The sequence below is a fragment of the Oncorhynchus clarkii genome, chromosome 22 (assembly GCF_045791955.1).
Source record: "Oncorhynchus clarkii lewisi isolate Uvic-CL-2024 chromosome 22, UVic_Ocla_1.0, whole genome shotgun sequence".
Lineage (NCBI taxonomy): Eukaryota > Metazoa > Chordata > Actinopteri > Salmoniformes > Salmonidae > Oncorhynchus > Oncorhynchus clarkii.
In genome coordinates, this window is record NC_092168.1 from 51,794,336 (window position 1) to 51,809,528 (window position 15,193).

Here is a 15,193-nt window from a genome sequence, read left to right on the forward strand (position 1 = left end):
ACAAAGCTCTCCCTCACCCTCCATTTGGCAAATCTGACCATAATTCCATCCTGTTAGCACAGACAGGAATATGTTCCGGGATTCTTCCTATGGCATTGAGGAGTACAGCACATCAGTCACTGGCTTCATCAATAAGTGCATCGATGACATCATTCCCACAGTGTGGGAACAGTTGTGGCCAAAAGTTGAGAATGACACAAATATTAAATTTCCAAAGTTTGCTGCTTCAGTGTCTTTAGATATTGTTGTCAGATGTTACTATGGAATACTGAAGTATAATTACAAGCATTTCATAAGTGTCAAAGGCTTTTATTGACAATTACATGAAGTTGATGCAAAGAGTCAATATTTGCAGTGTTGACCCTTCTTTTTCAAGACCTCTGCAATCCGCCCTGGCATGCTGTCAATTAACTTCTGGGCCACATCCTGACTGATGGCAGCCCATAATTGCATAATCAATGCTTGGAGTTTGTGGGTTTTTGTTTGTCCACCCTCCTCTTGAGGATTGACCACAAGTTCTCAATGGGATTAAGGTCTGAGGAGTTTCCTGGCCATGGACGCAAAATATCGATGTTTTGTTCCCCGAGCCACTTAGTTATCACTTTTGCCTTATGGCAAGGAGCTCCATTATGCTGGAAAAGGCATTGTTCATCACCAAACTGTTCCTGGATGGTTGGGAGAAGTTGCTCTCTGTGGATGTGTTGGTACCATTCTTTATTCATGGCTGTGTTCTTAGGCAAAATTGTGAGTGAGCCCACTCCCTTGGCTGAGAAGCAACCCCACACGTGAGCCCACTCCCTTGGCTGAGAAGCAACCCCACACATGTGAGCCCACTCCCTTGGCTGAGAAGCAACCCCACACATGTGAGCCCACTCCCTTGGCTGAGAAGCAACCCCACACATGAATGTTCTCAGGATGCTTTACTGTTGGCATGACACAGGACTGATGGTAGCGCTCACCTTGTCTTCTCTGGACAAGCTTTTATCCGGATGCCCCAAATAATCAAAGGGGATTCATCAGAGAGAAAATGACTTTACCCCAGTCCTCAGCAGTCCAATCCCTGTACCTTTTACAGAATATCAGTCTGTCCCTGATGTTTTTCCTGGAGAGAAGTGGCTTATTTGCTGCCCTTCTTGACTCCAGGCCATCCTCCTAAAGGTCTTCGCCTCACTGTGCGTGCAGATGCACTCACACCTGCCTGCTGCCATTCCTGAGCAAGCTCTGTACTGGTGGTGCCCCGATCCCGCAGCTGAATTAACTTTAGGAGACAGTCCTGGCGCTTGCAAATAAATTCATTAAAAATCCTACAATGTGATTTTCCGGATTTTTTTCTAATTTTGTCTATCATAGTTGAAGTGTACCTATGATGAAAATTACAGGCCTCTCTCATCTTTTTAAGTGGGAGAACTTGCACAATTGGTGGTGACTAAATACTTTTTTGCCCCACTGTATGTATATATGTTTGTTTTATCTACCAAAGAAATGTGTGGACGACCTGCAGGTTGTAAACCAATGCCCTAAGAGAAATAAATCGCAGTACAACATGATGTATGACTTCAACGTCTGCTCTGTTTGGTAGGTAGGGAACCTCAGCAGCCTGTTGGACACGCTGTCACCTCAGGGTCCTGTTCGGTCACTGTACCCTCTGTCTTTTGAAGAGATGAAGCAGGTAGGTCTCTATCCTGGGAAACCATCTGGTATAGTTATGGAAGGTAGATCTAAGAAACAATTCACATTGTTTTAACTTTACTTAATGTGTTTAATGTTGTACCTATTCTGTTGGTTAGTACTATGGCTTCATGCTGTACCGGACCAAGCTGCCCAGGGACCTGCCAGAAGACACACCCCTAATCTCTCCTCTGAATGGGGTTCATGACCGGGCATATGTCTCTGTCTGTGGGGTAGGTGTCCGTCCGTCTGTGGGGTAGGTGTCCGTCCGTCCGTGGGGTAGGTGTCCGTCTGTCCTGAATGGAGTTTATGACTGGGCATGTCTGTCTGGGGTAGATGTTTGTCCATGGGGTAGGTGTCCATCTGTCCTGAATGGGGTTCATGACCGGCCATAGGTGTTTGTCTGTCTTAATGGGGTAGTTGTCTGTCTGTCTTAATGGGGTAGGTGTCTGTCTGTCTTAATGGGGTAGGTGTCTGTCTGTCTTAATGGGGTAGGTGTCTGTCTTGTCTTAATGGGGTAGGTGTCTGTCTTGTCTTAATGGGGTAGGTGTCTGTCTGTCTTAATGGGGTAGGTGTCTGTCTGTCACACCACTAGTGCTGTCCTCGTCTGGTCATTCAGACGGTGCCCCTACTGGTGGTGGAAAACGCTGCTGAAAGTTGGCAACCAACTTTAAGGTGCATTACCACCACCAACTGGACTGGAGTGTGAACCTCAGTTCATCTTTCAATTACCCACGTGGGTATATGCTCCTAACAACCAATGAGATTGGAGAGGCGGGACTTGCAGCGCGTCTAAGAGAACCATGTTCTATTTCAGTGCCTGGCTGTGCAGACGCCCGTGAGCAGTTTGGATGAAATTATTAACATGTATGTGTACATTTAATTTTGCAACGTGAGCGCCTGGTCAGAATGTCAGGCGCCGTTCCAGAATCTTACATAAGTATTCAATGTTGTACAGAGGTTGTGTGATGGTCAGCATGTTGTAGAGGTTGTGTGATGGTTTTGTCCTGTCAGCATGTTGTACAGAGGTTGTGTGATGGTTTTGTCCTGTCAGCATGTTGTACAGAGGTTGTGTGATGGTTTTGTCCTGTCTGCATGTTGTACAGAGGTTGTGTGATGGTTTTGTCCTGTCTGCATGTTGTAGAGGCTGTGTCCTGCTCCTATACAGGTGTTCCAGGGGCTGCTGGAGAGAGACACGACTCTGGTGATGAACCTAACAGGGAAGCAGGGGGACCAGGTTGATGTTCTAGTAGAGAACATGGGACGAGTCAACTTTGGCAGCAAGATCAACGACTTCAAGGCAAGTCTACTTCAACTTCAGTAGACAGACACGTGTTTTTTATCTTGATCTGAATAAAAGAGGTTTTAGCAGTTCAAGATTTATGCAAGTGAGGTGCGTTGGTCCCATAAAGGATCCACACTCCAATATCAAAGATAAACTATTCAGTTATGAGTTTACAACAGGAATGTTCACGGAGGTATTCGTCAACTTTCGCTAGGAATGGATAGCCAAATCCCAGATCGGTTTGTGTTCTTGCCAAGCCAAACTTCTTGTGACAATGAGTAAAAAGGAGTTGGCATTATAGCACAAATAGTCTGTCACTCAGGCTAAGGAATGGACACACAGTTGATTTGTCGGTCATGTCTGTGTTTTGCAGGGCCTGTTGAGTAACCTGATCCTTGGTAAAGATGTGCTGACAGATTGGCAGATCTACCGTCTGGACATTGATGGAGCCATAGCCTCAGGATGGCCCCAGTCAGGCCAGCGACGCTCTCCGCCCAACCCAGTCAGAGGGCCCTCAGATGGGCCAGTCTTCTACCAGGGCACCCTGCCTCCCAACGGTCTGGCCTGGGACACCTTTCTCCGGCTCAATGAATGGACCAAGGTGAGGACATAATCAATACTGAGTCTTTTTACCATCTGGCTCACTACAGAAATACTAGTGTAGTACTTATCCAATATGGAGATCGATGAACACAATGGCTCTCGGAAGAACAAGAGTCAAACAGACGTGTGTTCACTATGAGTTCCTTCTTGGGGTCAAATCCAAAACTGAGTCTCCCCTCTGCTCCCAGGGACAGGTGTGGATCAACGGGGTGAACCTGGGCAGGTACTGGCCTAAGAGAGGTCCCCAGCAGACCCTGTACGTCCCGGGGCCCCTGCTCAGCCCCACCCAGCCCAACAACATCACAGTCCTGGAGCTAGAGAGGGCCCCTCCTCACACCAGGGTCCTTTTCATGGACCGGCCTCAGCTCGACAGCACTGCTGGCAAGACATCACAGCTACAGACCACAGACAGACAGACATGACATCACAGCTACAGGCCACAGACAGACATGACATCACAGCTACAGACCACAGACAGACAGACAACAGACATGACATCACAGCTACAGACCACAGACAGACAGACATGACATCACAGCTACAGGCCACACAGACATGACATCACAGCTACAGACAACACAGCTACAGATCAGACAGACATGACATCACAGCTACAGACCACAGACAGACATGACACCACAGCTACGACACCACAGCTAGACAACAGACATCACAGCTACAGACCACAGACAGACATGACACCACAGCTACGACACCACAGCTAGACAACAGACATCACAGCTACAGACAACAGACAGACATGACATCACAGCTACAGACCACAGACAGACATGACACCACAGCTACAGACATCACAGCTACAGGCAACAGACAGACATGACACCACAGCTACAAGACAGACAGAAGACAAGACATTACCTCAGAGAATCAGTTTCTTCATAGTTGACACACAGAGACGACAGCCAGCCAATCAATCAATCCCTCCGAATAAGTCTCTGTCCAACCACTTATCTGCAGCATGAGCTAATACACTCCAATCGTCTATCAATCAATGTATGAGTAGCATATCCTGTATCAATTCACTTCAGCACTCGTTTCTACGGACTTCCGTCTATAACAAATGAAACAACCTCTGAGCCAGACTTTCAGTTTGTGTTCCTCGGTCTCTGCTGCATCTGCAAATAGAATGATCTGTTTAAAGGCAACTTAAGGTTTGGTTTTCAGTGTTGAGCTCACGCAGGTATGAATAAATAGATGACAGTATTATGGTAATCATTGTTTGGACATGATTTAATAACACGAGTTGCTGTGCTTCTGTCAGATACTGTCTGTTTTGGCACGTCACTATATACCTATTTCATAAAAACACTGTGTACATGAATAAACAGTTTCATCATCACACAACTGAATTAATATGGTTTATTATTCCATTCCACACCAACAGTGATTTCTTTTGACACCAGTTCACCCGGTTCAGACCCGGTTCAGACCCGGTTCAGACCCCAGCTCTGCCTCCTTTCCTGAAACGATCAGCTCCATTTAAAAGGCAACCAGCTTTCACGGTAAACGCTGCATGTTCAAGGCTCAAATCGGAAAATGACCTTTCAGATTTCCAACGGTGCTACAAGGCAGATCTTCTGAGTTAAACTGAATCGTAACAAAGCTGCTCGTCTCGGAGTCACCAGGTCCAGTTTTCATCTAAAGTTATCCATCTGGATTTTGGCCTATTTGATGGGATTAAATGCATAGAATATAATGAATAGAACAGGAGTCCCCATTCGTATGTTATATTAATTATATTTCTGTGCATTTTAATCCTATCAGATGGGCAACATCAAGATCACTGGGCCCTGCAGATTGACTGAGGTCTGTGGCTTGGCTTAGTAAGGTCTCTGGGTCTGCGTGCTCTGTCCCCACCAACCAATAGATTAGTAGGCCTGAGGCTTCTATAGTGAAGTGGCAACAGTATGGTAGGGTTGTGGCGGTAGCAACATGAAAGTCAGTTTCCTGCCCTGCTCCTGTTAGCCACATTAGCCTTGCGGTGCTCCTGGACACAGCGAGGGGTGCAGAAGCTGAAGTCTAGGTACTGAAACGGAACCTTTCCCACCAGGGACTCCCCACACTGCCAACACCGCCTGGTAGAGAGGAGAGAACATGGAGTTAGCTAGAAAAACACTAGACTCCTAGATGATACTGTACCAACAGGACACTAGACTCCTAGAGGATACTGTATACGACAGGACACTAGACTCCTAGAGGATACTGTATACGACAAGACACTAGACTCCTAGATGATACTGTATACGACAGGACACTAGACTCCTAGAGGATACTGTATACGACAGGACACTAGACTCCTAGATGATACTGTATATGACAGGACACTAGACTCCTAGATGATACTGTATACGACAGGACACTAGACTCCTAGATACTGTATACGACAGGACACTAGACTACTAGATGATACTGTATACGACAGGACACTAGACTCCTAGATGACACTGTATACGACAGGACACTAGACTCCTAGATGATACTGTACCAACAGGACACTAGACTCCTAGATGATATTGTACCAACAGGACACTAGACTCCTAGAGGATACTGTATACGACAGGACACTAGACTAATAGATGATACTGTACCAACAGGACACTAGACTCCTAGATGATACTGTATATGACAGGACAGGACACTAGACTCCTAGATGATACTGTATATGACAGGACAGGACACTAGACTCCTAGATGATACTGTATATGACAGGACAGGACACTAGACTCCTAGATGATACTGTACCAACAGGACACTAGACTCCTAGATGATACTGTACCAACAGGACACTAGACTCCTAGAGGATACTGTATACGACAGGACACTAGACTCCTAGAGGATACTGTATATGACAGGACACTAGACTCCTAGAGGATACTGTATATGACAGGACACTAGACTCCTAGATGATACTGTACCAACAGGACACTAGACTCCTAGATGATACTGTATATGACAGGACAGAACACTAGACTGCTAGATGATACTGTACCAACAGGACACTAGACTCCTAGATGATACTGTATATGACAGGACACTAGACTCCTAGATGATACTGTATATGACAGGACACTAGACTCCTAGATGATACTGTACCAACAAGACACTAGACTCCTAGATGATACTGTATATGACAGGACACTAGACTCCTAGATAATACTGTACCAACAGGACACTAGACTCCTAGATGATACTGTATATGACAGGACACTAGACTCCTAGATGATACTGTACCAACAGGACACTAGACTCCTAGAGGATACTGTATATGACAGGACACTAGACTCCTAGATGACACTGTATATGACAGGACACTAGACTCCTAGATGATACTGTATATGACAGGACACTAGACTCCTAGATGACACTGTATATGACAGGACACTAGACTCCTAGATGACACTGTATATGACAAGACACTAGACTCCTAGATGACACTGTATATGACAGGACACTAGACTCCTAGATGACACTGTATATGACAGGACACTAGACTCCTAGATGATACTGTATATGACAGGACACTAGACTCCTAGATGATACTGTATATGACAGGACAGGACACTAGACTCCTAGATGATACTGTACCAACAGGACACTAGACTCCTAGATGATACTGTACCAACAGGACACTAGACTCCTAGAGGATACTGTATACGACAGGACACTAGACTCCTAGATGATACTGTATATGACAGGACACTAGACTCCTAGAGAATACTGTATATGACAGGACACTAGACTCCTAGATGATACTGTATATGACAGGACACTAGACTCCTAGATGATACTGTATATGACAGGACACTAGACTCCTAGATGATACTGTATATGACAGGACACTAGACTCCTAGATGATACTGTATATGACAGGACACTAGACTCCTAGATGATACTGTATATGACAGGACACTAAACTCCTAGATGATACTGTACCAACAGGACACTAGACTCCTAGATGATACTGTATATGACAGGACACTAGACTCCTAGATGATACTGTATATGACAGGACACTAGACTCCTAGATGATACTGTATATGACAGGACACTAGACTCCTAGATGATACTGTACCAACAGGACACTAGACTCCTAGAGGATACTGTATACGACAGGACACTAGACTCCTAGAGGATACTGTATATGACAGGACACTAGACTCCTAGAGGATACTGTATACGACAGGACACTAGACTCCTAGATGATACTGTATACGACAGGACACTAGACTCCTAGATGATACTGTATATGACAGGACACTAGACTCCTAGATGATACTGTATACGACAGGACACTAGACTCCTAGAGGATACTGTATATGACAGGACACTAGACTCCTAGATGATACTGTATATGACAGGACACTAGACTCCTAGATGATACTGTATATGACAGGACACTAGACTCCTAGATGATACTGTACCAACAGGACACTAGACTCCTAGAGGATACTGTATACGACAGGACACTAGACTCCTAGAGGATACTGTATATGACAGGACACTAGACTCCTAGAGGATACTGTATACGACAGGACACTAGACTCCTAGATGATACTGTACCAACAGGACACTAGACTCCTAGAGGATACTGTATACGACAGGACACTAGACTCCTAGAGGATACTGTATATGACAGGACACTAGACTCCTAGAGGATACTGTATACGACAGGACACTAGACTCCTAGATGATACTGTATACGACAGGACACTAGACTCCTAGATGATACTGTATATGACAGGACACTAGACTCCTAGATGATACTGTATACGACAGGACACTAGACTCCTAGAGGATACTGTATATGACAGGACACTAGACTCCTAGATGATACTGTATATGACAGGACACTAGACTCCTAGATGATACTGTACCAACAGGACACTAGACTCCTAGATGATACTGTACCAACAGGACACTAGACTCCTAGATGATACTGTATATGACAGGACAGGACACTAGACTCCTAGATGATACTGTATATGACAGGACAGGACACTAGACTCCTAGATGATACTGTATATGACAGGACAGGACACTAGACTCCTAGATGATACTGTACCAACAGGACACTAGACTCCTAGATGATACTGTACCAACAGGACACTAGACTCCTAGAGGATACTGTATACGACAGGACACTAGACTCCTAGAGGATACTGTATATGACAGGACACTAGACTCCTAGAGGATACTGTATACGACAGGACACTAGACTCCTAGATGATACTGTATACGACAGGACACTAGACTCCTAGATGATACTGTATATGACAGGACACTAGACTCCTAGATGATACTGTATACGACAGGACACTAGACTCCTAGAGGATACTGTATATGACAGGACACTAGACTCCTAGATGATACTGTACCAACAGGACACTAGACTCCTAGAGGATACTGTACCAACAGGACACTAGACTCCTAGAGGATACTGTACCAACAGGACACTAGACTCCTAGATGATACTGTACCAACAGGACACTAGACTCCTAGATGATACTGTATATGACAGGACACTAGACTCCTAGATGATACTGTATATGACAGGACACTAGACTCCTAGATGATACTGTATATGACAGGACACTAGACTCCTAGATGACACTGTATATGACAGGACACTAGACTCCTAGATGATACTGTACCAACAGGACACTAGACTCCTAGATGACACTGTATATGACAGGACACTAGACTCCTAGATGATACTGTATATGACAGGACACTAGACTAATAGATGATACTGTATATGACAGGAGAGAACACTAGACGAATGAATAAATGTGTTTCCTCAATACAGAACACCATTTGCCTACAGTACAGAAACAGACTGTTCTGCTATTTATTGAGTAACATGTCGTATTCATTTGTCTAACATTGTTGTGTGTTCAGTGAGTCAAAAGGAGAGGTTGTTTGACTAATGACTGAGGCCTTCGTACTGTTACCTGGTGTTTGAAAGGTCTCCCCCTGTTGAGGCCTGATGCTCTGCCAACCTCTTCTCTGCAGCCTGTGCTCTCTGCGGGTGGAGATTTGACAGTCAAGTCGCTCGTTTTGAAACAAATTGAACAATTCATCTACTGCATTAAAAAAAATCTGTTTTCAGACCTTCTCTCGATCGCTTAAGGAGGCAAATCTTTTCTTCTCCTCAGCCTCCATCTCTAGTTTCTTCCTCTGTTCTTTCTGTTCTTTCTCCCTCGTTTTCTTGGCCGCTTTCTGAGCCCTTTTCTTCTCCGTCTTCTTGGACTCCAACTCGGCCGTCAGCGGACCAGGAACCTTAAGGGGATAGAGAGCGTTAAGACTTCCCTGCTGTACCACAAAGGGGCTCAAAAAATGTCTACGTACATCTTTGGAAAAAATGAAAACGCTCATAGTTATATTAACGGTTTTTCGCGTGCTTGAAATGTGTCCTTGCTCATCATGTGAAATGGCCCACGTTACTTCTCTGTCTAGCTAACTCCTAGACAACAGAATCACCATTGATTTATTCCATTTGATTGACAGAAAGTGCACTCTAACTGTCTGTTTAGGCCCAAACATACAAGATTACACTTCACAGATTTATCACAAAGTCCTCTCTCCTTAAAATGTCTAAGTACTGTATGTCTTTGGACAATTGACTGGTCGTTTGTTGTTGTTCCACAGTGCTTGGCAGAAAGTGCTACTCAGTTGAATACGACAGCCTACCAGAGTACATAACTAGACCAACAGCTCACCAGAGCCTACGGTACATAACTAGACCAACAGCTCACCAGAGCCTACGGTACATAACTAGACAAATAGCTCACCAGAGCCTACGGTACATAACTAGACAAACAGCTCACCAGAGCCTACGGTACATAACTAGACAAACAGCTCACCAGAGCCTACGGTACATAACTAGACCAACAGCTCACCAGAGCCTACGGTACATAACTAGACCAACAGCTCACCAGAGCCTTGCTGTAGTTGTATTTGTCAGGGTGATCAGCCATGTACTTCCTAAACACGTTCCTGGTGTCCTTGTCAGGAGCAACGATGTAGGGAGTCTGGCCGGTCAGATCTCTGTGGACACAAAGCAACAACGCCACATTTCCTCTCTGTTATAACATATAAACGTTATAATAACACATCAAATGTATGTGCTTTTCATTCAAAATTAAATGTTTTACAACACACACAAAGTCCCAGTCAAAAGTTTAGACACACCTACTCATTCAAGGGTTTTTCTTTATTTTTACTATTTTCTACATTGTAGAATAATAGTGAAAACATCAAAACTATGAAATAACACATATGGAATCATGTAGTAATAAAAAAACAGTTAAACACATTTTTATTTCTCAACCAGCTTCATGAGCTTCCTGGAATGCATTTCAATTAACAGTTGTGCCTTGTTAAAAGTTAATGCGTTTGAGCCAATCAGTTGTGTTGTGTCAAGGTAGGGGTGGTATACAGAAGATAGCCCTATTTGGTAAAAGACCAAATCCATATTATGGCAAGAACAGCTCAAATAAGCAAAGAGAAATGACAGTCCATCATTACTTGAAGACATGAAGGTCAGTCAATACTTTGACAGTTTCTTCAAGTGCAGTCGCAAAAATCATCAAGCGCTATGATGAAACTGGCTCTCATGAGGACCGCCACAGGAAATGAAGACCCTGAGTTACTTCTGCTGCAGAGGATACGTTCATTGGAGTTACCAGCCACAGAAATTGCAGCCCAAATAAATGCTTCACAGAGTTCAAGTAACAGACACATCTCAACATCAACTGTTCAGAGGAGACTGTGAATCAGACCTTCATGGTCGAATTGCTGAAAAGAAACCACTACTAAAGGTTACCAATAAGAAGAGACTTGCTTGGGCTAACAAACAAGAACAATGGTCTGATGAGTCCAAATTTGTGATTTTTGGTTCCAACCGTCGTGTCTTTGTGAGACGCAGAGTAGGTGAACGGATGATATCTGCATATGTGGTTCCCACCGTGAAGCATGGAGGTGGTGGTGTGGGGGTGCTTTGCTGGTGACATTCATTTAGAATTCAAGGCACACTGAACCAGCATGGCTACCACAGGATTCTGTGGCGATACGCCATCCCATCTGGTTTGCGCTTAGTGAGACTATCATCTCATCCAATTGAGATGGTTTGGGATGAGTTGGACCGCAGAGTGAAGGAAAAGCTGCCAACAAGTGCTCAGCATATGTGGGAACTCCTTCAAGACTATTGGAAAATAATTCCAGGTGAAGCTGGTTGAGAGAATGCCAAGAGTGTGCAAAGCTGTCATCAAGGAAAAGGGTGGCTACTTTCAAGAATCTAAAAATATATTGATTTGTTAAACACTTGTTTGGTTACTAAATTATTCCATATGTGTTATTTCATGGTTTTGATGTCTTCACTCATATTCTACAACGTAGAAAATAGTAAACATAAACCTAGAATGAGCAGGTGTTCTAAAACTTTTGACTGGTACTGTGTGATATATATATATACACATACATACATACATACACATCGTGCATTATCATGCTGAAACATGAGGTGATGGCGGTGGATAAATGTCACTACAATGGGCCTCAGGATCTCATCACGGTCTCTCTCTGCATTCAAATTGCCATCGATAAAATGTAATTGCGTTTGTTGTCTGTAGCTTATGCCTGCCCATACCATAACCCCACCTCCACCATGGGGCACTCTGTTCACAACGTTGACACCAGTAAACCGCTCACCCACGCCTGGTCTGCGGTTGTGAGGCCGGTTGGTCGTACTTATGGTAGAGAAATGAACATTAAATTATCTGGCAACAGCTCTGGTGGACATTCCTGCAGTCAGCATGCCAATTTCACACTCCCTAAAAACTTGAGAAATCTGTGGCATTGTGTTGTGTGACAAACCTGCACATTTTAGAGAGTGGCCTTTTATTGCCCCCAGCACAAGGTGCACCTGTGTAATGATCATGCTGTTTAATCAGCTTCTTGATATGCCACACCTGCCAGGTGGATGGATTATCTTGGCAAAGAAGAAATGCTTTCTAACAGGGATGTAAAACAACATTTTATAGAAATAAAACATTTAAGTATCTTTTATTTCAACTCATGAGTGCGTCGCACTTCTGTTATCATCTGCTGATAATTAAGCTATTTTCTGCCGATTGTGGGGCAGTAGTGATTTATTTTCTGTGAAGGAATATTATAGCTGCACATCCCTGAACACCGTATTGAAGAAAAAAAAAACATGTTTGACTTTCATTATAAAAAACATGACCCCCTGTCAATACACCGCTTTCTCCCATGGTGCTATTTACAAACACGTGACTGGCTCTGTTCTGGCGAACTACGGTAAAACTTCATAATGTAAAAGGTGACATGAAGAACGCGCTCTGCTTTATCTCCTAATGTATTGAAAAAAACATTACCCCGGTATAGGACATATTACGGTATGCCGCCCAAGCCTAATATCGTCATATGTATGGTTCATACTTGCATGCCGGGTCGCTGCCTGCATCCATCAGCAGCTGGACCACTCCTTTCTGCCCTGCTGCGGAGGCCACGTGAAGCAGAGTGAAGCCTGAAGAGTCTATGGGCTGGTTGAGTAGGACTAGTGGACTCTGGGCTGCAGGGTCTTTGGGCTGGTTGAGTAGGACTAGTGGACTCTGGGCTGCAGGGTCTTTGGGCTGGTTGAGTAGGGCTAGTGGACTCTGGGCTGCAGGGGCCTGGGAAGAGCAGCTCTCCTCCACCTCTCCCTGATTCTTCTCTCCCTCTTGCTTTGCACCCTGGTCCTCACTCTGAACACCCTGGTCTCCCTGGTCCTCTCTCTGTCCATCCTGGTCCTCTCTCTGTCCATCCTGGTCCTCTCTCTGTCCATCCTGGTCTCCCTGGTCCTCTCTCTGTCCATCCTGGTCCTCTCTCTGTCCATCCTGGTCCTCTCTCTGTCCATCCTGGTCCTCTCTCTGTCCATCCTGGTCCTCTCTCTGTCCATCCTGGTCCCCCTCCTCTCCCCTCCTCACTGGTAACAGTCTGATGAGGGTGTCCAGGTCTCCAGTCTTACAGGCGGTGTAGAGAGCATCCCTCAGGCCATAGTCCCAGGACTCATCAGGCTCCTCTGAGGAGAGATGCAGAGAAGATGCTGTTGTATACAACAAACACAGACAGGCAGACAAAAAGGACAGACAGACCGGCCTACAGGCAGACAGACCGGCCTACAGGCAGGCAGACCGGCCTACAGGCAGGCAGACCGGCCTACAGGCAGGCAGGCAGACCGGCCTACAGGCAGGCAGGCAGACCTACAGGCAGACAGACCGGCCTACAGGCAGGCAGGCAGACCTACAGGCAGACAGACCGGCCTACAGGCAGGCAGACCGGCCTACAGGCAGGCAGACCGGCCTACAGGCAGGCAGACCGGCCTACAGGCAGGCAGACCGGCCTACAGGCAGGCAGACAGACAGATCGACAGACCTACAGGCAGGCAGGCAGACCGGCAGGCAGGCAGAGTTAGGTTATGACCTCACCCTCTTCATGTTGTATCGTCTTCTTCCCCTTGGGTTTCCTCCTCCCCTGGTTTTTCTCTCCTCCTCTCTCCTGGTTACTGTCTTCAGGAGCAGCAGGAGACCCCACAGCTTCTCTGTTACTTAGACCTGAACACAGGAAAAAAATGGTTTTGTAGCTTTTGAAAGATTATCAAGTGATAGAAGGTCCTGTTGTAGAAATTCTATGAATTAAACAGGCATCCTAAACATCACCCTATTCCCTAATAGGCCCTGGTCAGAAGTAGAGCCCAATAGAGCACACAGGGTGTCATTTGATAAGCAGCCGAACTCTACAGACCCGTCTCCCTCACCTCTGTCCTCTGTCCTGCGTCTCCTCTTCTTCCTCCTGGCCGGGTAGATCTCATGCTCCCGGAGGTCCAGAGTTCCCAGAGTCACCTCCACCATCTCCAGCTCCTCTCCTGAACTCTCCTCCTCCTCCACTAGGGGTGCTGTTGTCTCCTGGGAAGGTTCTGGCTGAGCCACAGGTGTACGTGCCTTCTTCCACACTTTGTTAGAGGGACTCAGGATGTCGGAGATGTCAGTGTCTTTACCTGTGGTTTGGGATAGATTAGTAAATTAACACTTTGTCAGCCTCTCTCAGAATTGAAGCTCAGGAATGTCCATTAGTGCATTCGGACAGTATTCAGACCCATTCACTTTCCCCACATTTCCTTAGTCTTATTCTAAAATGGATTAAATAGTTTTTTTCCTCATCAATCTACACACAAAACCCCATAACGATAAAGCAAAAACTGTTTTTTTAGAATTTTTTGCAAATGTATTAAAAATAAAAACTGAAATATCACATTTACAGGGATAAAGTTCAGACCATTTACTCAGTACTTTGTTGAAGCACCTTTGGCAGAGATTAGTGTCTTGAGTCTTCTTGGGTACGACGCTACAAGCTTGGCACACCTGTATTTGGGGAGTTTCTCCCATTCTTCTCTGCAGATCCTCTCAAGCTCTGTCAGGTTGGATGGGGAGTGTCTATGCACAGCTATTTTCAGGTCTCTACAGAGACGTTCAATCGGGTTCAAGTCCGGGCTCTGGCTGGGCCACTCAATGACATTCAGAGACTTGTCCCGAAGCCACTCCTGCATTGTCTTGGCTG

The 15,193-nt window shown here is 45.3% G+C and overlaps 2 protein-coding genes across 4 annotated transcripts in view; one reads left to right on the forward strand and one right to left on the reverse strand.

Moving 5' to 3' along the window:
- The window catches only part of LOC139381010 (galactosidase, beta 1-like), a 96,715-nt gene extending 92,600 nt beyond the window's left edge, over window positions 1-4,115 (forward strand). The window contains exons 12-17 of the mRNA XM_071124239.1: window positions 1,580-1,669; window positions 1,788-1,901; window positions 2,837-2,968; window positions 3,327-3,554; window positions 3,745-4,041; window positions 4,085-4,115. Coding sequence (XP_070980340.1) covers window positions 1,580-1,669; window positions 1,788-1,901; window positions 2,837-2,968; window positions 3,327-3,554; window positions 3,745-3,978 — 798 coding nt within the window. The 3' untranslated portion in view covers window positions 3,979-4,041; window positions 4,085-4,115. The remainder of the gene's footprint in view (window positions 1-1,579; window positions 1,670-1,787; window positions 1,902-2,836; window positions 2,969-3,326; window positions 3,555-3,744; window positions 4,042-4,084) is intronic.
- Window positions 4,116-4,782: 667 nt separating this feature from the next.
- Window positions 4,783-15,193, reverse strand: part of LOC139381008 (ankyrin repeat and zinc finger peptidyl tRNA hydrolase 1) — a 35,815-nt gene continuing 25,404 nt past the window's right edge. For 2 of the 3 annotated variants that reach the window (XM_071124238.1, XM_071124237.1), the window contains exons 9-15: window positions 14,394-14,633; window positions 14,065-14,190; window positions 13,037-13,658; window positions 10,513-10,624; window positions 9,689-9,856; window positions 9,529-9,599; window positions 4,790-5,652 (exon numbers count right to left, since the gene is read on the reverse strand). In XM_071124238.1, coding sequence (XP_070980339.1) covers window positions 5,517-5,652; window positions 9,529-9,599; window positions 9,689-9,856; window positions 10,513-10,624; window positions 13,037-13,658; window positions 14,065-14,190; window positions 14,394-14,633 — 1,475 coding nt within the window. In that variant the 3' untranslated portion in view covers window positions 4,790-5,516. Of the gene's footprint in view, window positions 5,653-9,528; window positions 9,600-9,688; window positions 9,857-10,512; window positions 10,625-13,036; window positions 13,659-14,064; window positions 14,191-14,393; window positions 14,634-15,193 lie in introns of all 3 variants that reach the window. The other variant, XM_071124236.1, reaches the window with a different exon arrangement.